We start from the raw sequence: 26,573 nt of genomic DNA on the forward strand, positions 1-26,573 counted from the left end.
CTTACTCCCCTCACTTGAGGAATCATCTTGGGCATCATTTTCAGTGTCACATAAATCACATTTATTTAAATGAAAAGGAACCTTGGCTTCCCCACATTCAGAACACAGTCTATCTGGTAGTTCAGACATGTTAAACAGGCATAAACTTGATAACAAAGTACAAAAAAGTTTTAAAATAAAACCGTTACTGTCACTTTAAATTTTAAACTGAACACACTTTATTACTGCAATTGCGAAAAAGTATGAAGGAATTGTTCAAAATTCACCAAAATTTCACCACAGTGTCTTAAAGCCTTAAAAGTATTGCACACCAAATTTGGAAGCTTTAACCCTTAAAATAACGGAACCAGAGACGTTTTTAACTTTAACCCCTTTACAGTCCCTGGTATCTGCTTTGCTGAGACCCAACCAAGCCCAAAGGGGAATACGATACCAAATGAAGCCTTCAGAAAGTCTTTTCTATGTATCAGAGCTCCTCACACATGCGACTGCATGTCATGCTTCTCAAAAACAAGTGCGCAATACCGGCGCGAAAATGAGGCTCTGCCTATGATTAGGGAAAGCCCCTAGAGAATAAGGTGTCTAAAACAGTGCCTGCCGATATTATTTAACAAAAATACCCAGATTAAATGATTCCTCAAGGCTAAATATGTGTAATATATGAATCGATTTAGCCCAGAAAATGTCTACAGTCTTAATAAGCCCTTGTGAAGCCCTTATTTACTGTCTGAATAAAAATGGCTTACCGGATCCCATAGGGAAAATGACAGCTTCCAGCATTACATCGTCTTGTTAGAATGTGTCATACCTCAAGCAGCAAAAGACTGCTCACTGTTCCCCCAACTGAAGTTAATTCCTCTCAACAGTCCTGTGTGGAACAGCCATGGATTTTAGTAACGGTTGCTAAAATCATTTTCCTCATACAAACAGAAATCTTCATCTCTTTTCTGTTTCAGAGTAAATAGTACATACCAGCACTATTTTAAAATAACAAACTCTTGATTGAATAATAAAAACTACAGTTAAACACTAAAAAACTCTAAGCCATCTCCGTGGAGATGTTGCCTGTACAACGGCAAAGAGAATGACTGGGGTAGGCGGAGCCTAGGAGGGATCATGTGACCAGCTTTGCTGGGCTCTTTGCCATTTCCTGTTGGGGAAGAGAATATCCACAAGTAAGGATGACGCCGTGGACCGGACACACCTATGTTGGAGAAACATAATTTATGTAAGAACTTACCTGATAAATTCATTTCTTTCATATTGGCAAGAGTCCATGAGCTAGTGACATATGTGATATACAATCCTACCAGGAGGGGCAAAGTTTCCTAAACCTCAAAATGCCTATAAATACACCCCTCACCACACCCACAATTCAGTTTAACGAATAGCCAAGCAGTGTGGTGATAAAGAAAGGAGTAGAAAGCATCAACAAAGGAAATTTGGAAATAATTGTGCTTTATACAAAAAAAATCATAACCACCATAAAAAGGGTGGGCCTCATGGACTCTTGCCAATATGAAATAAATGAATTTATCAGGTAAGTTCTTACATAAATTATGTTTTCTTTCATGTAATTGGCAAGAGTCCATGAGCTAGTGACATATGGGATATCAATACCCAAGATGTGGATCTTCCACTCAAGAGTCACTAGAGAGGGAGGGAATAAAAATAAAAACAGCCATATTCCGCTGAAAAAAATTAATCCACAACCCAAAAAAATAAGTTTATTTTCATTTTGAAAGAAAAAACTTAAATCAAAAGCAGAAGAATCAAACTGAAACAGCTGCCTGAAGAACTTTTCTACCAAAAACTGCTTCTGAAGAAGCAAATACATCAAAACGGTAGAATTTAGTAAATGTATGCAAAGAGGACCAAGTCGCCGCTTTGCAAATCTGATCAACTGAAGCTTCATTCTTAAAAGCCCATGAAGTGGAGACTGATCTAGTAGAATGAGCTGTAATTCTCTGAGGAGGGGCCTGACCCGACTCCAAATAAGCTTGATGAATCAAAAGTTTCAAACAAGAAGCCAAGGAAATAGCAGAAGCCTTCTGACCTTTCCTAGGACCAGAAAATAAAACAAATAGACTGGAAGTCTTCCTGAAATTTTTAGTAGCTTCCACATAATATTTCAAAGCTCTTACCACATCCAAAGAATCTAAGGATCTCTCCAAAGAATTCTTAGGATTAGGACATAAGGAAGGAACAACAATTTCTCTACTAATGTTGTTAGAATTAACAACTTTAAGTAAAAATTGAAAAGAAGTCCGCAAAACTGACCTTATCCTGATGAAAAATCAGAAAAGGAGACTCACAAGAAAGAGCAGATAACTCAGAAACTCTTCTAGCAGAAGAGATGGCCAAAAGAAACAACACTTTCCAAGAAAGTAGTTTAATGTCCAAAGAATGCATAGGTTCAAATGGAGGAGCCTGTAAAGCCTTCAGAACCAAATTAAGACTCCAAGGAGGAGAAATTGACTTAAGGACAAGCTTAATACGAATTAAAGCCTGTACAAAACAGTGTAAATCATGAAGTATAGCAATCTTTCTGTGAAATAAAACAGAAAGAGCAGAGATTTGTCCTTTCAAGGAACTTGCAGACAAACCCTTATCCAAACCATCCTGAAGAAACTGTAAAATTCTAGGAATTCTAAAAGCATGCCAGGAGAATTTATGAGAAGAACACCATGAAATGTAAGTCTTCCAAACTCTATAATAAATATTTCACCACCTCCATAGGAGGCAAAGTTTGTAAAACTGAATTGTGGGTGTGGTGAGGGGTGTATTTATAGGCATTTTGAGGTTTGGGAAACATTGCCCCTCCTGGTAGGATTGAATATCCCATATGTCACTAGCTCATGGACTCTTGCCAATTACATGAAAGAAAGACAATTTTTGGGTTTCATGTTCCTTTACAGGAGTATTAAACAGTGCTCCTTAATTAAGAAAACAAAGTTAAATCAAAGTAAACATAAAAAGCAAACAACATACTTTTTAGCTAAATGAGCAGTTACAACAATGAAACAGACTAATTTTATATCCATCTAAACAATGTAGATTATGCTCATTGCAGATCTCCAGACTACAGATAACTGTTGTTCCTAGGAATAGACTATGTTCAGAGTCTGTGCTTTTTCCTTGCTGTCTAAATACTCTTTAAGATCACAAAGACTTTAAGAGAAGAGATTAGCTGTAACCCTGCTTAAGATGATGACTAACAAACCAGGAAAGAGGGCCAGGGGGTCCCAGAATGTGTGACAGCAAAGTTTATAGCTGCATTCATTGATTTTGTTTCCATGACATGTAAACCAGAAAGGTGTAAGACAAGTTACTGTCGGTGAACGCAAAAGTCATTTAACCATAACTAGGAAAAAGTAGCAGCACTTAAACTGTCTACCTGTAAACCAAAAGATGATGCAGAAGGATCTTTGTTAATACAATATAAATGCATCAAAACTTTAAACCACAATGACAAAACCAAAAGCAACATTGTACTGCAAGTTGACAACTTCAAAGACAACCTATGTATTGATTAAAAGTTTAAAAAGGATGATGTAACAGCTATACAAACGGATTTAAAGTGATGGTAAACCTGAGCGTTTAAAAAAACATCACTAAAAATAAACAGGACTTTCAGTCATGACTTTGTAAAAAAACGGTGCGAAACTTACCCTTTCTGTGCCACGGCCTCCTTGCTAAAATCATCGGCTCCGGCCACCCATGGCACAGCATTCTATTCTCACTGAGGTGATGTTTCCACCTCTAAACCAATAGCCATGCTAGTTATATGACACTGTTCTCTTTGCTAGCACGGCTATTGGTTTAGAGGTGGAAACTTAAAGGGACAGTCAACACTAGAATTTTTGTTGTTTTAAAAAAAAAAAAAAGTAATTCCCTTTATTACCCATTCCCCAGTTTTGCAGACCAACACAGTTATATAAATACACTTTTTACCTCTGTGATTACCTTGTATCTAAGCTTCTGCAAACTGCCCCCTTATTTCAGTTATTTTGACAGACTTGATTTTTAGCCAATCAGTGCTTACTCCAGGGTAACTTCATGTGCATGAGCTCAATGTTATCTATATGAAACACATGAACTAATGCCGTCTAGTGGTCAAAATGCATTCCGATTAGAGGCAGTCTTCAAGGTCTAAGAAATTAGCATATGAACCTCCTAGAATTAGCTTTCAACTAAGAAAACCAAGAGAGTAAAGCAAAATTGGTGACAAAAGTAAATTGGAAAGTTGTTTAAAATTGCATGCCCTTTTTAAATCATGAAAGTTTTTTTTGGACTTGACTGTCCCTTTTATATGTCGCCTTGGGTACCCTGACCATTCCAGCAAGATGAAATTATTAAATATTAATGATTCTGACAAACCATTTGATTGATCTACAGTCCATGCTACATGCAATTGCCACATTACTGCTAAAAGGTACCAACAAACCTAAAGCCATCATGAAGATGAGATTATATACTGTACATAGGAAAAGGAGTCCCAAATATTTGTAGTTGTTTCTACCTAAATGACAATGAAGGCTAATAACATGAATATGAGAAATTATATCTAGAGGCTCTCACAATGAATTTGCATTGCAAAAAATATTTAAAATATACTAAAAAACATTTCAGTTTAAATAGTTAACCTATTTACACAAAGTATCTTTGAAAAACTAACAGACAAAATGCAGAGGCGAAAGAACACAATGCAAATTGTCCACAAGATGATGATATAATGAAAAGTACTAATCTCAGTTCTTTTGACACATGATCCTTTGCCAAAAACTCATTAAAAAAACCTCTTTAATTATCATATAAACCTGCCAACTGTATAATGCTCCTACTTATGAAACACATGTGCAAAATGGATTAAGCTTCTGAAAAAGAAGCTTTATAAAATTCATCTCAACAGCTTTATTGATATTGATGCCCAGTCTATGATTAAACAAGCAGTGCCAGATACCAAACCTCTGTATTATGTTTTACTTGGCTACTGAAATCATATTTTTTATTGGACTCCATATAATCAAATACATTTCTACAGAAGCTTGGAAACATCTGTGAAAACACTTTACAAACGTAGGAATCCAAAAGAAGCCGCACGCGGAAGTCTCTGCCCAGGTCTAATTTGAACACAGACATCAAATGTTCATTGTATACATTCAGGATTTTAGAGGCTCATTTTTGGTAGAAAATTATTCTGGCCGTTATAACTTGTTACTGTTTCAGTTCAGAAAACATGCCATGCAGCATTTGAGAAGAGAGATTATATTTTACATTAAAAATGGCAACAACAAACAATAAAATTTTTTGTATATACGACTTTTTTTTTGACTAACATGATATTTAAAGTGAAGGTCAATTTTGCTGAATTAGTGCCCGGTTTCCTCCGCTCGTCGCAAGCCGTCTTCGCGGGTCTAAAATAAAGAATCCGGCTTCCTCCAATCACGGCGTTGCATTAGGCCAACATTCTCCCGGGGGGGTAAGCCGTGATTGGAGGAAGCCGGATTCGTCATTTCTGACGTCTGCAGAGGCTTTCAACGGCCGTGGGAATTGCTGGAGCGGCTGCTAGGATTATAAGGTAAGTTTTTGAAGAAAAAAAGTAAAATGTCAATTTTGATTAATTAAAGTGCCCTTGTTTTTAATAGGATTATTAAAAACCGGGCACCAATTCATCAAAATTGACCTTCACTTTAAAAGACAAGCTTTTGAGAGTTTTCCTCTCTTCCTTAGGTATGAAGCAATACTCATCAATATGACAGTTTAACACTTTAAACAAAATGTTCTTAGAGAAGGGGAGGGGGTGAGTGGTGTGTCATCAATAGCAGAATCGGCCTGAGAATGAAAGGTGCAGAGTGTTTGAGAGAAAACCAAAGGCCAGAACAAATAAAACATAGGAGAAACAAACACATTGAACAGCAGAGAAGTATAAAATATCAAATACATCTGCATAATTAGGGAATATATAAATTAGTTCAAATAAAAGTATAGTAGGAGGAGTGAAAAAAATATGTTAGAAATACAGTAGACATTAAAGGATCACTAGAATAGTATAATCAATAAATGCATAATAAAGAGACAATGCTAATGCTATTAGCAAAATTTGACAAATATCAATGTTCGTTACATTTTCCATCCTAATGCATCAGTCAATCACAAAATGCCTATAGATATAGCCAGTGAATCTTGCACATTTTCAGTAGGAGTTAGTATCTCAGAAAGTGTGCATAATTAGATAATGGATGCAAATTGGAAAGTTGTTTAAAATCATGCGCTCTATATGAATCATGAAAGTTTAGTTTTGATTCGACTTTAAGATGTATGTGTTCATATAAAGTTTTGGTAGTGTGTCAGAAAATGAGAATCTACATTAAGTCTCTTCTTTATGGTGTTGAAATGTGTTATCATTTTCGTCTCAAATGTTTTCCGTTCCTGAGATTCCTTAAAATTCCCTTTAAGTACTTTAATCTTGAGGTTTTGGATGGAGTGATCAGTCTGGGTGAAATGATGCCTGACTGGCATACAGTATTTATCTTCCTCTTAGTTTTTGATTGAGCGTCTGTGCTGGTTCATCCTAAAATAAGCTTAAAGGGATAGTCTAGTCAAAATTAAACTTTCATGATTCAGATAGAGCATTCAATTTTAAAGCAACTTTCTAATTTACTCGTATTATCAATTGTTCTTCGTTCTCTTGGTATCTTTTTTTGAAAAATAATTGTAGCCACCAATCATCAAGCGTTAACCAGGTTCTGAAACAAAACTGGGCAGGCTCCTAAGCTTACATTCTTGCCTTTTCAAATAAAGGTAAAAAGAGAACCAAGAAAAATTGATAATAGGAGTAAATTTGGAAGTTCCTTAAAATTGTATGCTCTATCTGAATCATGAAAGTTTAATTTTGACTAGACTATTCCTATAAGGCCAGTTTCTCCAATGTAGCAAACTTGGTCACACGCTATATACTGTATCATGTACACCACATTTGCAGAGGTGCATGAATATAATTCCTTAATGTTGTATGTTTTATTATTGTGCCAGTTTGCAGTGGGATTAGTTGCATTGCACAGTGCCATTCTGTGTAATAAGCTTCTGTTCTGGGGTCAGTATGCTGCGGACCAACCTTTATCTCATGTTCTTTGGATAAGGAAATATTTATTTAACTATGGGGTTCTCTAAAATGCAGTAGGTATTTAAAGGGCCATAATACCCAAATGTTTAAACACTTGAAAGTGATGCAGCATAGATGTAAAAAGCTGACTAGAAAATATCTCCTGAAAATCTCTATGTAAAAAAAAAAAAAGATATTTTACCTCAAAAGTTCCTCAGTAGCCACATCCCATTGTAAAGGATTTCTAAGCAGCATTTTAGTATGTCTGTCCTAGGACAGCTTAGGGAATGAGCCTCGTGAACTCTCATATTATTTCACCAATCAGGTAAAGGAAGATTACTATGAAATCTCATGAGAGTTAAGTCAAATCTCATGAGATCACAGTAAGAGTTCATGACCACTGCTGATGCTGATTGGCTGCTGTTCATTTCTTCATTTTTTTATTTTTTTTTAACCTGCAACTGGGAGCAGCTGAGTATAACCTGCAACTGGGAGCAGCTGAGTATAACTAACTTAATAATTTTGTGTATTTCCTCTATAGTTGAGTTATAGCTAACTATCAGAGAGATCTTTGTTGTGTTTTTCATTTTATTGAAAAAGCCTTTCTCATGGTGTTTTTGGGGAAGGTTTCATTTTTCATACATACACACACATATATAATATTTTCAGTAGGAGTTAATGTGTGTGTGTGTGTGTGTGTGTATATGTATATGTATATATATATATATATATATATATATATATATATATATATATATATATATATATATATATATATATATAGATATACATATACACATATACATACATACACACAAACACACACACATAATATGTTCAGTAGGAGTTAATGTGTGTGTGTGAATATATATATATATATATATATATATATATATATATATATATATATATATATATATGCATAATTAACAAATGTATGATAAAGAAGACAATAAAATAGCACTTAATCTGAAACTTCAAGTGAGTAGTAGACAAATTTCAAAGTTATGTCTATTTCCACTACTCCTGTATCATGTGACAACCATCAGCCAATCACAAATGCATATACGTATATTCTATGACTCAAATAGTGTAAATATAAAAAGACTGTGCATATTTTGCTAATGGAAGTAAATTGCAAAGTTGTTTAAAATCGCATGCTCTGTCTGAATCATGAAAGTTTAATTTTGACTTGAGAGTCCATTTAAGTCCCCCAAAAGTATATACATCATTACGTAAAAGTTCTAAAATCTTACGTTAAATCAACTTTTTCATTAAAAACCCTCTAATGAATGGCATAAAATAACGGACATGTGCTCTGGATGCAAAAAAGGACATCAAAGTTTGCTCCAAAGCACATGAGGTAGTATGCCGTTTTCAGGCCATTAGTTCACCACCACTACTCTAAATGGGTCTGCTACTTATGCACTAGTTGTGCATAAACGCTTTAAAACTGAAATCTCACATGGCCAAACCATTTTTGCTAAACCTTTAGTAAGACACATTATGTTTTTAGTAAGGTAGAGTGCAAGCTACACTTTCACCATATTACAGTGTTGAACAAACTAGATTGCAAATTATTCTCAGCAGAGATTTTGCTTCAAATTGAAAGATCATGTTTGGGATATATTTAGTGACTGTGCTCAATGGGTAAAAGAGATAGACACACTGGAAGATGTGTTAAAGAGTAGATTTTTATCAGCTATATAGACCTACTTTCCATTGTTTTTGTTAGCTGTGCCAAGTGGTGGTTACATAAACTTTAATTGAGATAATTGTTACCACCAGCTTACAACAGCAATGGAAATTAGGCCACAAACTCAAACTTTGTTGTTTTACTAGTTTATCTCAATATTGCAGATCTTTACCATTGAAATACAGTCATTTCAAAGAGCCTGCCACCATGTGTGCGCAGTCAATCATACTTGTTCTCTGAGTAAGCCTTGCCCATGCACTTTGCCTTATACATGCATTGCTAATGTATGTGACCTTATATGTCAGATTATGGACACTAGTGTATGAACTGTCATAACTGTTTATTTGCAGTTAATTTTATTAAATATGCTGAGTTTTATTGACACAGCAGACTATGTGATTGTGAAAAGGGAGAGATTTTTCATGACAAAAATCTGCAAAAAACAGGTATATTTAGAAACAAGATATTTCGAATTGTTATTGTTAAGAATATGTTGGTTCCATATAACAGATACAAAAACATAATGTCCCATTAGGTTTCTATTAGGATCGGTTTCTATTAGGATCCTCCTTCGGAAAACTCAAATGCAGTCTGTAAAGATCAAAGTAAGTAAGATCACATAATATAAACTATTAGGAGGTGCACAGATGTACATTGCTTAAAAAAGTAAAAAATGGCTGGTAGCACTGTTACCTCTACAATATCAGAGTTGGTTCGGCTCTCATGAGGTTCGTTGTATTCTGTGTATTTGAGAAGAACTTTGTCCATGTCCGTGCTTGCGTATTGGAACAGTTTGTTAGAACCATTGAAAATAATCAGTGCAATTTCACAGTCACAGAGCACACTCAGCTCATAGGCCTTTTTCATTAACCCAAACTTCCTTTTGGTGAACGTGACCTGCAGAGACACAAATTTAATGTATGTGATTATTATATGGTCCTTTTAAATCCTACACCCCTATTTTTCTGCTCAGGTGAGAAGTAAAATGATAATCCAACACTGCAAGATGCCTCCCATGTTTCTAGAAAGGCAAATGTTGCTGCGTCTCTCACGAAAGAGAAAAGCTCAGTATAGTACAACAATATATACATATTGCATTAACACTTTCAGTGTTTTAGATTTACGTTGCCTTTTTGTTATTTTTTTAAACATTAAGGGCGAGATTACAAGTGGTGTGCTAATAATTGTGTGCATGCGATATAAGAATATTGTGGGCTTGTTAATTTTCAAATGTACGTGTTTGCTTGAGCGCAATCTAATTAACACGAATCGGACCATGCATAAAGGGTTAGTGAATTAAAAAAAAAAAAAAAAAAGCGCACCGAACACAACATAAATACATTAAAATATACGGTTGCACTTGCACGGGTTAAAAAGGTATATGACCATGTAATTGACTGCAAAGGACTATTATATATGTGTGTATATATATATATTTATATTATTAAATAAGTAAGTATTTATATATGTGTTTCACTGTATTTACTGTAATTATTTCACATTCCAATGTTCTTCACATACAGAACAAAGTTATATTTATTACAAACACACACACCACGAATGTAGTTTAATTTCTAATTTATAGAGAGTGTATTAAATTGTTTACAGGTAGCGCCTTTACCACTATTTTGGCCTTTGAAACAGCCGATTTAGCTTGTGGTATCCCAACCTATACTGAACATTTTGATGCTGGAGTCTCAGCTATTGAATAACCTAAGTAAACACAGCCAACAAAAGAAATGACACTCCCAGTGGGGTGCAGGGTAGTTAAAGTGACACCAAACCCAAAAAATTTCTTTCATGATTCAGATAGAGAATACAATTTTAAAGAACATTTCAATTTACTTCTATTATCTCATGTGTTTCATTCTTTAGTTATCCTTTGTTGAAGAAATAGCAATGTACATAGGTGAGCCAATCAAATGAGACATCTATGTGCAGCCACCAATCAGCAGCTACTGAGCCTATCTGGATATGCTTTTCAGCAAAGAATATCAAGAGAATGACGCAAAATAGATAATAGAAGTAAATTAGTAAGTTTAAAATTGAATGCTCTTTCTAAATCATGAAAATAAAATTGGGTTTCATGTCCCTTTAAGTAATAACATAATATAAATATAAGATAAATATAAGATAAGGAAGCAAGTGTGTGTACACAAAGTGATAACATAATGAGATCTGATATTACCTAAAGTTCAACCAATTGTAATAGGCTGAGGTATAAAAGCACAAAACCAGCTACTTCATATACACAAATAAACCTGAAAATGCAATTTCTCATACATTTTATACTCTGCAGCTGGTATAAGAAGTCATTGAAAATACATTAATATAAAAACAATTTTACAGTGTACTGTCCCTTAAACACTAGCCGCTAGATTTAGAGTTCTGCGGCCAAAGGGGTGCGTTAGCTACGCGTGTTTTTTCCCCCTGCACCTTTTAAATACCGCTGGTTTTTAGAGTTCACAGAAGGGCTGTGTTAGGCTCCAAAAAGGGAGCGTAGAGCATAATTTACCGCCACTTCAACTCTAAATACCAGCGGTGCTTACGGACGCGGCCAGCTTCAAAAACGTGCTCGTGCACGATTCCCTCATAGGAAACAATGGGGCCGTTTGAGCTGAAAAAAAAACTAACACCTGCAAAAAAGCAGCGTTCAGCTCCTAACGCAGCCCCATTGTTTCCTATGGGGAAACACTTCCTATGTCTACGTTATCCCTATGTACCCCTAATCTGCTGCCCCTAACACCGCCGACCCCTATATTATATTTATTAACCCCTAATCTGCCGACCGGACCTCACCGCTACCATAATAAAGTTATTAACCCCTAATCCGCCTCACTCCCGCCTCAATAACCCTATAATAAATAGTATTAACCCCTAATCTGCCCTCCCTAACATCACCAACACCTAACTTCAAGTATTAACCCCTAATCTGCCGACCGGACCTCACCGCTACTCTAATAAATTTATTAACCCCTAAAGCTAAGTCTAACCCTAACACTAACAACCCCCTAAGTTAAATATAATTTTTATCTAACTAAATAAATTATTCCTATTTAAATCTAAATACTTACCTGTAAAATAAACCCTAATATAGCTACAATATAAATAATAATTATATTGTAGCTATTTTAGGATTAATATTTATTTTACAGGCAACTTTGTATTTATTTTAACCAGGTACAATACCTATTAAATAGTTAATAACTATTTAATAGCTACCTAGTTAAAATAATTACAAAATTACCTGTAAAATAAATCCTAACCTAAGTTACAATTAAAGCTAACACTACACTATCAATAAATTAAATAAAAACATAATTTATGCTTACCTGATAAATTCCTTTCTTCTGTTGTGTGATCAGTCCACGGGTCATCATTACTTCTGGGATATAACTCCTCCCCAACAGGAAATGCAAGAGGATTCACCCAGCAGAGCTGCATATAGCTCCTCCCCTCTACGTCAGTCCCAGTCATTCGACCAAGAATCAACGAGAAAGGAGTAACCAAGGGTGAAGTGGTGACTGGAGTATAATTTAAAAGATATTTACCTGCCTTAAAACAGGGCGGGCCGTGGACTGATCACACAACAGAAGAAAGGAAATTATCAGGTAAGCATAAATTATTTTTTATTCTGTTATGTGTGATCAGTCCACGGGTCATCATTACTTCTGGGATACCAATACCAAAGCAAAAGTACACGGATGACGGGAGGGATAGGCAGGCTCATTATACAGAAGGAACCACTGCCTGAAGAACCTTTCTCCCAAAAATAGCCTCCGAAGAAGCAAAAGTGTCAAATTTGTAAAATTTGGAAAAAGTATGAAGCGAAGACCAAGTTGCAGCCTTGCAAATCTGTTCAACAGAGGCCTCATTCTTAAAGGCCCAAGTGGAAGCCACAGCTCTAGTGGAGTGAGCTGTAATTCTTTCAGGAGGCTGCTGTCCAGCAGTCTCATAGGCTAAACGTATTATGCTACGAAGCCAAAAAGAGAGAGAGGTAGCAGAAGCTTTTTGACCTCTCCTCTGTCCAGAGTAAACGACAAACAAGGAAGAAGTTTGGCGAAAATCTTTAGTTGCCTGCAAGTAGAACTTGAGGGCACGAACTACATCCAGATTGTGTAGAAGACGTTCCTTCTTTGAAGAAGGATTTGGACACAAGGATGGTACAACAATCTCTTGATTGATGTTCCTGTTAGTGACTACCTTAGGTAAGAACCCAGGTTTAGTACGCAGAACTACCTTGTCTGAGTGAAAAATCAGATAAGGGGAATCACAATGTAAGGCTGATAACTCAGAGACTCTTCGAGCCGAGGAAATAGCCATTAAAAACAGAACTTTCCAAGATAACATTTTTATATCAATGGAATGAAGGGGTTCAAACGGAACACCCTGTAAAACGTTAAGAACTAAGTTTAAACTCCATGGTGGAGCAACAGCTTTAAATACAGGCTTGATCCTAGCTAAAGCCTGACAAAAGGACTGGACGTCTGGATTTTCTGACAGACGTCTGTGTAACAAGATGGACAGAGCTGAAATCTGTCCCTTTAATGAACTAGCTGATAAACCCTTTTCTAAACCTTCTTGTAGAAAAGACAATATCCTAGCGATCCTAACCTTACTCCAGGAGTAACCTTTGGATTCGCACCAGTATAGGTATTTCCGCCATATTTTATGGTAAATCCTTCTGGTAACAGGCTTCCTAGCCTGAATCAGGGTATCAATAACCGACTCAGAAAAACCACGTTTTGATAAAATCAAGCGTTCAATTTCCAAGCAGTCAGCTTCAGAGAAGTTAGATTTTGATGTTTGAATGGACCCTGTATCAGAAGGTCCTGTCTTAGAGGTAGAGACCAAGGCGGACAGGATGACATGTCCACCAGATCTGCATACCAAGTCCTGCGTGGCCATGCAGGTGCTATTAGAATTACTGATGCTCTCTCCTGTTTGATTTTGGCAATCAATCGAGGAAGCAGCGGGAAGGGTGGAAACACATAAGCCATCCTGAAGTTCCAAGGTGCTGTCAAAGCATCTATCAGAACTGCTCCCGGATCCCTGGATCTGGACCCGTAGCGAGGAAGTTTGGCGTTCTGGCGAGACGCCATGAGATCTATCTCTGGTTTGCCCCAACGTCGAAGTATTTGGGCAAAGACCTCCGGATGAAGTTCCCACTCCCCCGGATGAAAAGTCTGGCGACTCAAGAAATCCGCCTCCCAGTTCTCCACTCCCGGGATGTGGATTGCTGACAGGTGGCAAGAGTGAGACTCTGCCCAGCGAATTATCTTTGATACTTCCATCATTGCTAGGGAGCTTCTTGTCCCTCCCTGATGGTTGATGTAAGCTACAGTCGTGATGTTGTCCGACTGAAACCTGATGAACCCCCGAGTTGTTAACTGGGGCCAAGCCAGAAGGGCATTGAGAACTGCTCTCAATTCCAGAATGTTTATTGGAAGGAGACTCTCCTCCTGATTCCATAGTCCCTGAGCCTTCAGAGAATTCCAGACAGCGCCCCAACCTAGTAGGCTGGCGTCTGTTGTTACAATTGTCCAGTCTGGCCTGCTGAATGGCATCCCCCTGGACAGGTGTGGCCGATGAAGCCACCATAGAAGAGAATTTCTGGTCTCTTGATTCAGATTCAGAGTAGGGGACAAATCTGAGTAATCCCCATTCCACTGACTTAGCATGCATAATTGCAGCGGTCTGAGGTGTAGGCGTGCAAAAGGTACTATGTCCATTGCCGCTACCATTAAGCCGATCACCTCCATGCATTGAGCTACTGACGGGTGTTGAATGGAATGAAGGACGCGGCATGCATTTTGAAGCTTTGTTAACCTGTCTTCTGTCAGGTAAATCTTCATTTCTACAGAATCTATAAGAGTCCCCAAGAATGGAACTCTTGTGAGAGGAAAAAGAGAACTCTTCTTTTCGTTCACTTTCCATCCATGCGACCTTAGAAATGCCAGAACTAACTCTGTATGAGACTTGGCAGTTTGAAAGCTTGAAGCTTGTATTAGAATGTCGTCTAGGTACGGAGCTACCGAAATCCCTCGCGGTCTTAGTACCGCTAGAAGGGCACCCAGAACCTTTGTGAAGATTCTTGGAGCCGTAGCCAGTCCGAATGGAAGAGCTACAAACTGGTAGTGCCTGTCTAAGAAGGCAAACCTTAGGTACCGGTGATGATCTTTGTGGATCGGTATGTGAAGGTAAGCATCCTTTAAATCCACTGTGGTCATGTACTGACCCTCTTGGATCATGGGTAAGATTGTCCGAATAGTTTCCATTTTGAACGATGGAACTCTTAGGAATTTGTTTAGAATCTTTAAATCTAAGATTGGCCTGAAAGTTCCCTCTTTTTTGGGAACCACAAACAGGTTTGAGTAGAACCCTTGTCCTTGTTCCGACCGCGGAACCGGATGGATCACTCCCATTAATAACAGATCTTGTACGCAGCGTAGAAACGCTTCTTTCTTTATCTGGTTTGTTGACAACCTTGACAGATGAAATCTCCCTCTTGGGGGAGATAATTTGAAGTCGAGAAGGTATCCCTGAGATATGATCTCTAGAGCCCAGGGATCCTGAACATCTCTTGCCCAGGCCTGGGCAAAGAGAGAGAGTCTGCCCCCCACTAGATCCGGTCCCGGATCGGGGGCTCTCGGTTCATGCTGTCTTTGGGGCAGCAGCAGGTTTCCTGGCCTGCTTGCTCTTGTTCCAGGACTGGTTAGGCTTCCAGCCTTGCCTGTAACGAGCAACAGCTCCTTCCTGTTTTGGTGCAGTGGAGGTTGATGCTGCTCCTGTTTTGAAATTCCGAAAGGGACGAAAATTAGACTGTCTAGCCTTAGCTTTGGCTTTGTCTTGAGGTAGGGCGTGGCCCTTACCACCTGTAATGTCAGCGATAATTTCTTTCAAACCGGGCCCAAATAAAGACTGCCCCTTGAAAGGTATATTAAGTAATTTGGACTTAGAAGTCACATCAGCTGACCAGGATTTTAGCCACAGCGCCCTACGTGCCTGTATGGCGAATCCTGAGTTCTTAGCCGTAAGTTTAGTTAAATGTACTACGGCCTCCGAAATGAAAGAATTAGCTAGTTTAAGGACTCTAAGCCTGTCCGTAATGTCGTCTAGCGTAGATGAACTAAGGTTCTCTTCCAGCGACTCAATCCAAAATGCTGCCGCAGCCGTAATCGGCGCGATACATGCAAGGGGTTGTAATATAAAACCTTGTTGAACAAACATTTTCTTAAGGTAACCCTCTAACTTTTTATCCATTGGATCTGAAAAAGCACAGCTATCCTCCACCGGGATAGTGGTACGCTTAGCTAAAGTAGAAACTGCTCCCTCCACCTTGGGGACCGTCTGCCATAAGTCCCTAGTGGTGGCGTCTATTGGGAACATCTTTCTAAATATTGGAGGGGGTGAGAACGGCACACCGGGTCTATCCCACTCCTTAGTAACAATTTCAGTTAGTCTTTTAGGTATAGGAAAAACGTCAGTACTCGCCGGTACCGCAAAGTATTTATCCAACCTACACAGTTTCTCTGGTATTGCAACGGTGTTACAATCGTTAAGAGCTGCTAAGACCTCCCCTAGTAATACACGGAGGTTCTCCAATTTAAATTTAAAATTTGAAATATCTGAGTCCAATTTGTTTGGATCAGAACCGTCACCCACAGAATGAAGCTCTCCGTCCTCATGCTCTGCGAGCTGTGACGCAGTATCAGACATGGCCCTAGCATTGTCAGCGCACTCTGTTCTCACCCCAGAGTGATCACGCTTGCCTCTTAGTTCTGGTAATTTAGACAAAACTTCAGTCATAACAGTAGCCATATCTTGTAATGTTATCTGTAATGGCCGCCCAGATGTACTAGGCGCCATAATATCACGCACCTCCCGGGCGGGAGATGCAGGTACTGCCGCGTGAGGCGAGTTAGTCGGCATAACTCTCCCCTCGCTGTTTGGTGAAATTTGTTCACATTGTACAGATTGACTTTTATTTAAAGTAGCATCAATACAGTTAGTACATAAATTTCTATTGGGCTCCACCTTGGCATTGGAACAAATGACACAGATATCTTCCTCTGAGTCAGACATGTTTAACACACTAGCAAAAAACTTACAACTTGGTTATAATCTTTTTTAGCAAAAAAATACTGTGCCTCAAAGAGGTACTAAACGATTAAATAACAGTTAAAATAATGAACTGAAAAGCAGTTATAGCATCAAACTTTAAAACAACACAGCTCTTAGCAAAGGTTTGTTCCCATTAGTAAAATAACAATAATTAAATTTGACATAAAAAGTACAAAGCAACGTTTTTATGCACAGTCACTATAAGAATTCTCACAGCTCTGCTGAGAGAAGTTACCTCCCTTCAAAGAAGTTTGAAGACCCCTGAGATCTGTCAGAGATGAACCGGATCATGCAGGAAAAATAAAAATGACTGACTGGAATTTCTTGATGCGTAGTAAAGAGCGCCAAAAACGGCCCCTCCCTCTCCCACACAGCAGTGAAGAGAAACGAAACTGTCACAATTACAAGCAAAAAACTGCCAAGTGGAAAATAATGCCCAAATATCTATTCACACAGTACCTCAGCAATGTAAACGATTCTACATTCCAGCAAAAACGTTTAACATGATAAATAGTTATTAAAAGTATTAGTGACCTTTAGCAGAGTAGTTCCGGTGAAATACCATCCCCAGAATACTGAAGTGTATACATACATGTCATTTTAACGGTATGGCAGGATTTTCTCATCAATTCCATTCAGAAAATAAAAACTGCTACATACCTCAATGCAGATTCATCTGCCCGCTGTCCCCTGATCTGAAGCCTTTACCTCCCTCAGATGGCCGAGAACAGCAATATGATCTTAACTACTCCGGTTAAAATCATAGTAAAAAAAAAAACTCTGGCAGATTCTTCCTCAAACTCTGCCAGAGAAGTAATAACACGCTCCGGTGCTATTGTAAAATAACAAACTTTTGATTGAAGTCATAAAAACTAAGTATAATCACCATAGTCCTCTCACACATCCTATCTAGTCGTTGGGTGCAAGAGAATGACTGGGACTGACGTAGAGGGGAGGAGCTATATGCAGCTCTGCTGGGTGAATCCTCTTGCATTTCCTGTTGGGGAGGAGTTATATCCCAGAAGTAATGATGACCCGTGGACTGATCACACATAACAGAAGAAATACCTACAATTATCTACAATTAAACCTAACACTACACTATCAATAAATTAATTACATACAAATACCTACAAATAAATACAATTAAATAAACTAACTAAAAGTACAAAAAATAAAAAAATAATTTACAAACATTAATCTTTTTATAATGTTTGTAAATTATTTTTTTATTTTTGTAACTTAGTTCTTTTTTTATTTTTTGTACTTTAGTTAGTTTATTTAATTGTATTTATTTGTAGGTACTTGTATGTAATTAATTTATTGATAGTGTAGTGTTAGGTTTAATTGTAACTTAGGTTAGGATTTATTATTTTTTTATTTTTGTAACTTAGATCTTTTTTTATTTTTTGTACTTTAGTTAGTTTATTTAATTGTATTTATTTGTAGGTACTTGTATGTAATTAATTTATTGATAGTGTAGTGTTAGGTTTAATTGTAACTTAGGTTAGGATTTATTTTACAGGTAACTTTGTATTTATTTTAACCAGGTACAATAGCTATTAAATAGCTAATAACTATTTAATAGCTACCTAGTTAAAATAATTACAAAATTACCTGTAAAATAAATCCTAAGTTACAATTAAACCTAACACTACACTATCAATATCAATAAATTAATTACATACAAATACCTACAAATAAATACAATTAAATAAACTAACTAAAGTACAAAAAATAAAAAAAGAACTAAGTTACAAAAATAAAAAAATAATTTACAAACATTATAAAAAGATTACAACAATTTTAAGCTAATTACACCTACTCTAAGCCCCCTAATAAAATAACAAAGCCCCCCAAAATAAAAAAAATGCCCTACCCTATTCTAAAATAATAATAGAAAAGCTCTTTTACCTTACCAGCCCTTAAAAGGGCCTTTTGCGGGGCATGCCCCAAAGAATTCTGCTCTTTTGCCTGTAAAAAAAAAAACATACAATACCACCCCGCCCAACATTACAACCAACCACCCATATACCCCTAATCTAACCCAAACCCCCCTTAAATAAACCTAACACTAAGCCCCTGAAGATCTTCCTACCTTGTCTTCACCACGCCGGGTATCACCGATCCGTTCAGAAGAGGCTCCGAAGTCTTCATCCAAGCCCAAGCGGGGGCTGAAGAGGTCCATCATCGGGCTGAAGAGGTCCATCATCCGGCTGAAGTCTTGATTCAAGCGGGCGCTGAAGAGATCCATCATCCGGCTGAAGTCTTCTATCAAGCGACATCTTCAATCTTCTTTCTTCCGGCTCCATCTTCATCCCGCCAACGCGGAACATCCTTCCTCCACGACGAACTCCCGACGAATGACGGTTCCTTTAAGGGACGTCATCCAAGATGGCGTCCCTCGAATTCCGATTGGCTGATAGGATTCTATCAGCCAATCGGAATTAAGGTAGGAAAATTCTGATTGGCTGATGGAATCAGCCAATCAGATTCAAGTTCAATCCGATTGGCTGATCCAATCAGCCAATCAGATTGAGCTCGCATTCTATTGGCTGTTCCGATCAGCCAATAGAATGCAAGCTCAATCTGATTGGCTGATTGGATCAGCCAATCGGATTGAACTTGAATCTGATTGGCTGATTCAGTCAGCCAATCAGAATTTTCCTACCTTAATTCCGATTGGCTGATAGAATCCTATCAGCCAATCGGAATTCGAGGGACGCCATCTTGGATGACGTCCCTTAAAGGAACCGTCATTCGTCGGGAAGTCGTCGGCCAGGATGTATGTTCCGCGTCGGCGGGATGAAGATGGATCCGGAAGAAAGAAGATTGATGATGCCGCTTGATAGAAGACTTCAGCCGGATGATGGATCTCTTCAGCCCGCGCTTGGATCAAGACTTCAGCCGGATGATGGATCTCTTCAGCCCGCGCTTGGATCAAGACTTCAGCCGGATGATGGACCTCTTCAGCCCCCGCTTGGGCTTGGATGAAGACTTCGGAGCCTCCTCTGGACGGATCGGTGATACCCGGCGTGGTGAAGACAAGGTAGGAAGATCTTCAGGGGCTTAGTGTTAGGTTTATTTAAGGGGGGTTTGGGTTAGATTAGGGGTATGTGGGTGGTCGGTTGTAATGTTGGGGGGGTATTGTATGTTTTTTTTTACAGGCAAAAGAGCAGAATTCTTTGGGGCATGCCCCGCAAAAGGCCCTTTTAAGAGCTGGTAAGGTAAAAGAGCTTTTCTATTTTTATTTTAGAATAGTGTAGGGCATTTTTTTTATTTTGGGGGGCTTAGTTATTTTATTAGGGGGCTTAGAGTAGGTGTAATTAGCTTAAAATTGTTGTAATCTTTTTATAATGTTTGTAAATTATTTTTTTATTTTTGTAACTTAGTTCTTTTTTTATTTTTTGTACTTTAGTTAGTTTATTTAATTGTATTTATTTGTAGGTATTTGTATGTAATTAATTTATTGATAGTGTAGTGTTAGGTTTAATTGTAACTTAGGTTAGGATTTATTTTACAGGTAATTTTGTAATTATTTTAACTAGGTAGCTATTAAATAGTTATTAACTATTTAATAGCTATTGTACCTGGTTAAAATAAATACAAAGTTACCTGTAAAATAAATATTAATCCTAAAATAGCTACAATATAATTATAATTTATATTGTAGCTGTATTAGGGTTTATTTTACAGGTAAGTATTTAGATTTAAATAGGAATAATTTATTTAATAAGAGTTCATTTATTTCGTTAGATAAAAATTATATTTAACTTAGGGGGGTGTTAGTGTTAGGGTTAGACTTAGCTTTAGGGGTTAATAAATTTATTAGAGTAGCGGTGAGGTCCGGTCGGCAGATTGGGGGTTAATACTTGAAGTTAGGTGTCGGTGATGTTAGGGAGGGCTGATTAGGGGTTAATACTATTTATTATAGGGTTATCGAGGTGGGAGTGAGGCGGATTAGGGGTTAATACATTTATTATAGTAGCGGTGAGGTCCGGTCGGCAGATTAGGGGTTAATAATTGTAGGTAGGTGGTGGCAGCGACGTTGGGGGCGGCAGATTAGGGGTTAATAAAAATAATATAGGGGTCGGCGGTGTTAGGGGCAGCAGATTAGGGGTACATAGGGATAATGTAGGTGGCGGCGGTGTGCGGTTGGCAGATTAGGGGTTAAAAAAATTTAATAGAGTGGCGGCGATGTGGGGGGCCTCGGTTTAGGGGTACATAGGTAGTTTATGGGTGTTAGTGTACTTTATAGCACAGTAGTTAAGAGCTTTATGAACCGGCGTTAGCCCAGAAAGCTCTTAACTCCTGGCTTTTCTCTGCGGCTGGAGTTTTGTCGTTAGATTTCTAACGCTCACTTCAGCCAAGACTCTAAATACCGGCGTTAGAAAGATCCCATTGAAAAGATAGGATACGCAAATGGCGTAGGGGGATCTGCGGTATGGAAAAGTCGTGGCTGCAAAGTGAGCGTTAGGCCCTTTCCTGACTGACTGTAAATACCAGCGGGCGGCCAAAACCAGCGTTAGGACCCCCTAACGCTGGTTTTGATGGCTAACGCAGAACTCTAAATCTAGGCGTAGGTTAAGATTCCAAATAGGCTTGATAACAGATTTAATTTGGACCAAAACCTAAACAAAACAATCAACATCAGGAAGTCTAGCAATCTTGCTGTGGAATAAAACTGAAAGAGCAAAAATCTGCCCTTTTTAGGGAACTGGCAGATAATCCCTTATCTAAATCATCCTGAAAAAAACAATGAATCCTAAGAAATGAAAATTTTCCAAACCTTGTGATAAATCTTCCTAGAAACAGGCTAACGAGCCTGAATCAGGGTTTCGATCACAGAATCTGAGAAACCTCTATGTCTCCAAACTAAGCGTTCAATTTCCATGCCATCAAGTTTAGAGACTTTAGATCCGGATGTAAGAAAGGACCTTAAAACAGAAGGTCTGACCGCAGAGGAAAATTCCAAGGAAGGCAACTGGACATTTGAACCAGATCCGCATAACAAATCCTGCAAGGCCACGATGGGGCAATCAGGATAACAATCAGATTGATCACATCCTGATAAAGAGACCACTTCCCTGGATGTAGAGACTGATGACTGAGAAAGTTTGCCACCCAATTGTTTACTCCTGGGATGTGAATCGCAGAGATTAGACGAGAATTTACTTCTGCCCAAGAGATAATTTGAGATACCTCCATCATAGCCAGGGAACTGTGCGTTCCCCCTTGCTGGTTGACATAAGCTACTGCTGTGACATCGTCTGTCTGAAAACGGAGATAAGACTCCCCTTTAAAAAAGGTCAAGCTTCAAGAGCCCTGAAAATTTAACAGAGTTGTAGAATATTGCTAGATAACCTCACCTCAGAGGATCCCAAACCCCCTGTGCTCTCAGAACCCAAGACAGCTTCCCAACCTGAAAGACTTGTTTCTGTGGGGATCACAGACCAGGTAGGACCAGCAAAAAAAGCCCCCTGAATAATAAACTGAGGATTCAGCTACCAAGTTAGAGAGACTGACTTGTACTGGAATCTAAGAATATCTTTTGAGATAGCAGAGTATAATCCCTGCACCATTGACGCAGCATACAAACCTGAAAAGGCCTTGTGTAAAATTGAGCAAATGGAATTGCATCTGAAGCTGCAATCATGAGATTGTATATCCATACACAGAGCCACTGAAGGGAATGAAAAAGACTGAAGGTTCAGACAAGCTAATACCAATTTCATCAGTCTCTGCTTTGTTAGAGAAATTCTCATGGACAATGAGTCTATTTGAAACCTAGGAAAGTAACCTTTGTCTGAGAAATCAAACTGCACAGCAAATTGATCCTCGAACCATGTCTTTGAAGAAACAACAATAGTTGATTGGAGTGAAATTCTGCTAAAAGAAAAGACGGAGCTAGCAACAATATATCATCCAGGTAAGGAAACACTGTAATACCCTGAGCTCAGATTACAGACAAAAGGACAACTACAATCTTGGTAAATATCCTTGGAGCTGTAGCCAGATCGAATGGAAGACCAACGAAATGGTAATGCTTGTTAAGAAAAGCAAACCTCAGAAACTGGTAATGTTCTGTGTGATTTGAAATAACAAAATTTATGCTTACCTCATAAATTATTTTCTTTCCTGGCATGGAGAGTCCACAATTCCATTCAATTACTGTTGGGAAATTCAACTCCTGGCCACCAGGAGGAGCAAAGCTTAAGTATCCCGCCCACTTCCCATACTCCCCAGTCATTCAGCCGAAGGAATAAGGAAAGAGAAAGAGAAACAAAAGGCGTATAGAGGTGCCTGAAGATTATAAAAATAAAATAAATGCTGCATTAAAAATTAAAAAAGGGTGGGTCGTGGACTCTCGATGCCAGTAAAGAAAATAAATTTATCAGGCAAGTATAAATTTTGTGTTCTTCTCGATGGCATGGCGAGTGCACAATTCCACTCAATAACTCTTGGGAAACCAATACCCAAGAAAGAGAGGACACAGAATGGACAGGGAGGAAGAACAAGAGGCAGGCAAACCTAAACTGAAGGCACCACCTCTTGAAGCACCTTTCTCCCAAAAGTAGCCTCAGCTGAGGCAAAAACATAATTTTGAAAAGCTATGCAAAGAGGACCAAGTAGCCGCCTTACAGATTAGTTCCATAGAAACTTTGTTCCTAAAAGCCCAGGAAGAACAAACACATGGGTAGAGTGAGCTGTAATCCTCTCAAAAGGCTGCTGTCCAGCTATCTCATAAGACAAAACGAATGACACTCCTCAACCAAAAAAGAAAGAGTTGTTGCAGTGGCATTTGGCCCTTGCACCTACCAGCATACACAAAAAAAATGCAGAAGATGGTCTTAACTCCTTGGCGACCTGCAGATAGAACTTTAGAGCACAAACCACATCCAGGTTGTGAAGCAAACGTTCCTTCTGAGAAGAAGGATTAGGGCAGAAGGAATGAACTACAATCTCCTGATTAATATTGCGATGAGAAACCACCTGGGAGCCCCCAGTACCTTCATAAAGATTGTGGAAACTGTAGCTAGACCAAAGGGAAGGGCTACAAATTTAAAGTCTTTGTCTAGAAAGAAAACCACAGGAATTGAAAGTATTCCTTGTGAATAGGAACATGAAGGTACGTGTCCTTCAGGTCTTTAGTGGTTTTGAACGGACCCTCCTGGACAAAAGGGAGAATGGATCTGACAGTCTCCATCTTGAAGGATGGAACCTTGAGAAACTTGTTGAGACATTTTAGATCTAAAATAGGACGGAAGGCTCCCACCTTCTTGGGAACTACGAAAAGTTTTGAAAGAGCAAGTGCCTTGTGTGAGGCCTGAACTCACGACCTTCAGATTATGAGACTGACGCATTACCTACTGCACTTACAAGGCCCTGTTACAGAGGCAAAGAATGACTGGGGAGTATGGTAAGTGGGAGGGACACTTAAGCTTTGCTGTGGTGTCTTTGCCTCCTGCTGGTGGCCAGGAATTTAATTTCCCAACAGTAATTGAATGGAATCGTGAACTCTCCATGCCATTGGAAAGAAAGTAAGGTAAGCATCTTTTAAATCTATTGTAAACATAAAGTGACCTTGCTGAACATAAAGCAAAATTATGGAATCTTTACAAACTTGTTCAAAGTCTTTAGATCCAAAACTGGTCTGAAAGTGCCTTCCTTCTTTGGAACAATGAAGAGATTTGAATAAAATTCCATCCCCTGTTCCTCCAAAGGAACTAGAACAATCACTCCCATATCTTCCAGATTTGAGACAAGTCTGAGCTTTAAAAGCATTCCTTGCAACATTGGACAGAAAAAATATTCCCCTGGGAGACCGTGTTCTGAATCCAATTCGATATACCTAAGAAACAATGTTCTGAACCCAGGGATCTGGGACAGACTGAAACCACACCTCCTGAAAGAGGTTTAATTAACATAATTTCCATATGCAAGGTGTGCGGGCTTCCTACCTGAAATACTTAAAGAACAGTAAACCTATTATATAATTCTGCACATAGTGCAGAATTATATAACATTATATTAGCGCTAGCTTTATGCAATCTAATATTGCCTGTGAAGTTTTATTAAAAAAAGACTGTTTTCCAGACCCGCTCTCTGTCCTCTTCTGAGCGGGTCTGTTTTTATCACAGAGCGCATCTGGCCAGCTGTCTAGTCACAGCCCGGCCCAACCGCGCCATTACACTCAATGCAGCTCGCTCCTGCTCTGTCTGACAGCGGGAGATTATAAAAATAAATGCTGCTCCTGCTCTGTCTGACAGGTTTACTGGCCCTTTAATCTGCCCCTACCAGTACTACTGGATCAAGGGCCACACCTTCAAGCTGTTTAGAAAAGGGAACAGATAGCTTTAGGTCTTCGGACATAAAGGGATACTAAACCTAATTTTTTTCTTTCATGGTTCAGATAGAGCATGCAATTTTACGCAACTTTCTAATTTACTCCTATTATCAATTTTTCTTAATTCTCTTGCTATCTTTATTTGAAAAAGAAGGCATCTAAACTAAGGAGCCAGCCAATTTTTGATTCAATACACTGGACAGCACTTGTTTAATGGTGGCTGACATTTGGCAACCAATCAGAAAGAACAACCCAGGTTGTGAACCAAAAATGGGCCATCATCTAAACTTACATTCTTGCTGTTCAAATAAATATAAAAAGAGAACGAAGAAAAATTGATAATAGGAGTAAATTAGAAAGTTGCTTAAAATTGCATGCTCTATCTGAATCGTGAAAGAAAAAATTTGGGTTCAGTGTCCCTTTAACCAGAGGAATTTTGCGTTTGAACAGAGGAGTCCGTTTTCTGTTCTTTAACCCCTTAACGACCGAGGACGTGCAGGGTACGTCCTCAAAAAAAAGTCAGTTAACGGCGATCCTGATCACTTCTAGCTTCTTTCCGGTTATTGCAGGATGTCTCGATATCGAGGCATCCTGCAATAAAAAAATTTAGCCATCCGGTGCAAAGAGAGCCACTCTGTGGCCCTCTCTGCACCGGAGATCGGTGGCTCTTTTTGTTGATGGGTGGGAGCCGGTATGGGAGGCGGGTGGCGGCCATCGATGGCCCTGCTGATCTGGAGGGGGGCGGGATCGTGGGCGAGGATGTCCGGAGGCACGCACGGACGCGCGCACGTGCACGGGGGAGGGCAGGGGCGTGCACAGGGAGGGAGCGGGTGGGAACCACAACACTACAGAAAAAAAGTGCACAAAAATGAAAAAATGGGGGGGAAAAGTATATATAAAAAAAAACATCAGTAAGGTGGTGGGGGTTAGTCTGTGGGGGGGAGGGAAGCTACACTACAGAAAAAACGTCAAAAAATAAAAAAAAAACTTTTTTTTTGCAAACTGGGTACTGCCCCCAATAAGGCAGAGGGGGAGGGTTAGAGAGCTGTTTTGGGTGGGATCAGGGAGGTTGGGGGCTAAGGGGGGGATCCTACACCGTAGCATATGTAAATATGCTTAAAAAAACCCCCCCAAAAAAACCCTTTTATTTTAGTACTGCCAGACTTTCTGCCAGTACTTAAGATGGCGGGGACAATTGTGGGGTGGGGGAGGGAAGGGAGCTGTTTGGGAGGGATCAGGGGGTGGGATGTATCAGGTGGGAGGCTGATCTCTACACTAAAGCTAAAATTAACCCTGCAAGC

At 38.8% G+C, this 26,573-nt stretch overlaps 1 protein-coding gene across 9 annotated transcripts in view; it reads right to left on the reverse strand.

The window, feature by feature from the left end:
- The window catches only part of MEF2A (myocyte enhancer factor 2A), a 530,557-nt gene that overhangs the window by 206,641 nt on the left and 297,343 nt on the right, over positions 1-26,573 (reverse strand). For all 9 annotated transcript variants that reach the window (XM_053717613.1, XM_053717606.1, XM_053717612.1 and 6 more), the window contains exon 3: positions 9,495-9,698. In XM_053717613.1, coding sequence (XP_053573588.1) covers positions 9,495-9,698 — 204 coding nt within the window. The remainder of the gene's footprint in view (positions 1-9,494; positions 9,699-26,573) is intronic.

This window comes from Bombina bombina, chromosome 6, assembly GCF_027579735.1.
Source record: "Bombina bombina isolate aBomBom1 chromosome 6, aBomBom1.pri, whole genome shotgun sequence".
Taxonomy (NCBI): domain Eukaryota; kingdom Metazoa; phylum Chordata; class Amphibia; order Anura; family Bombinatoridae; genus Bombina; species Bombina bombina.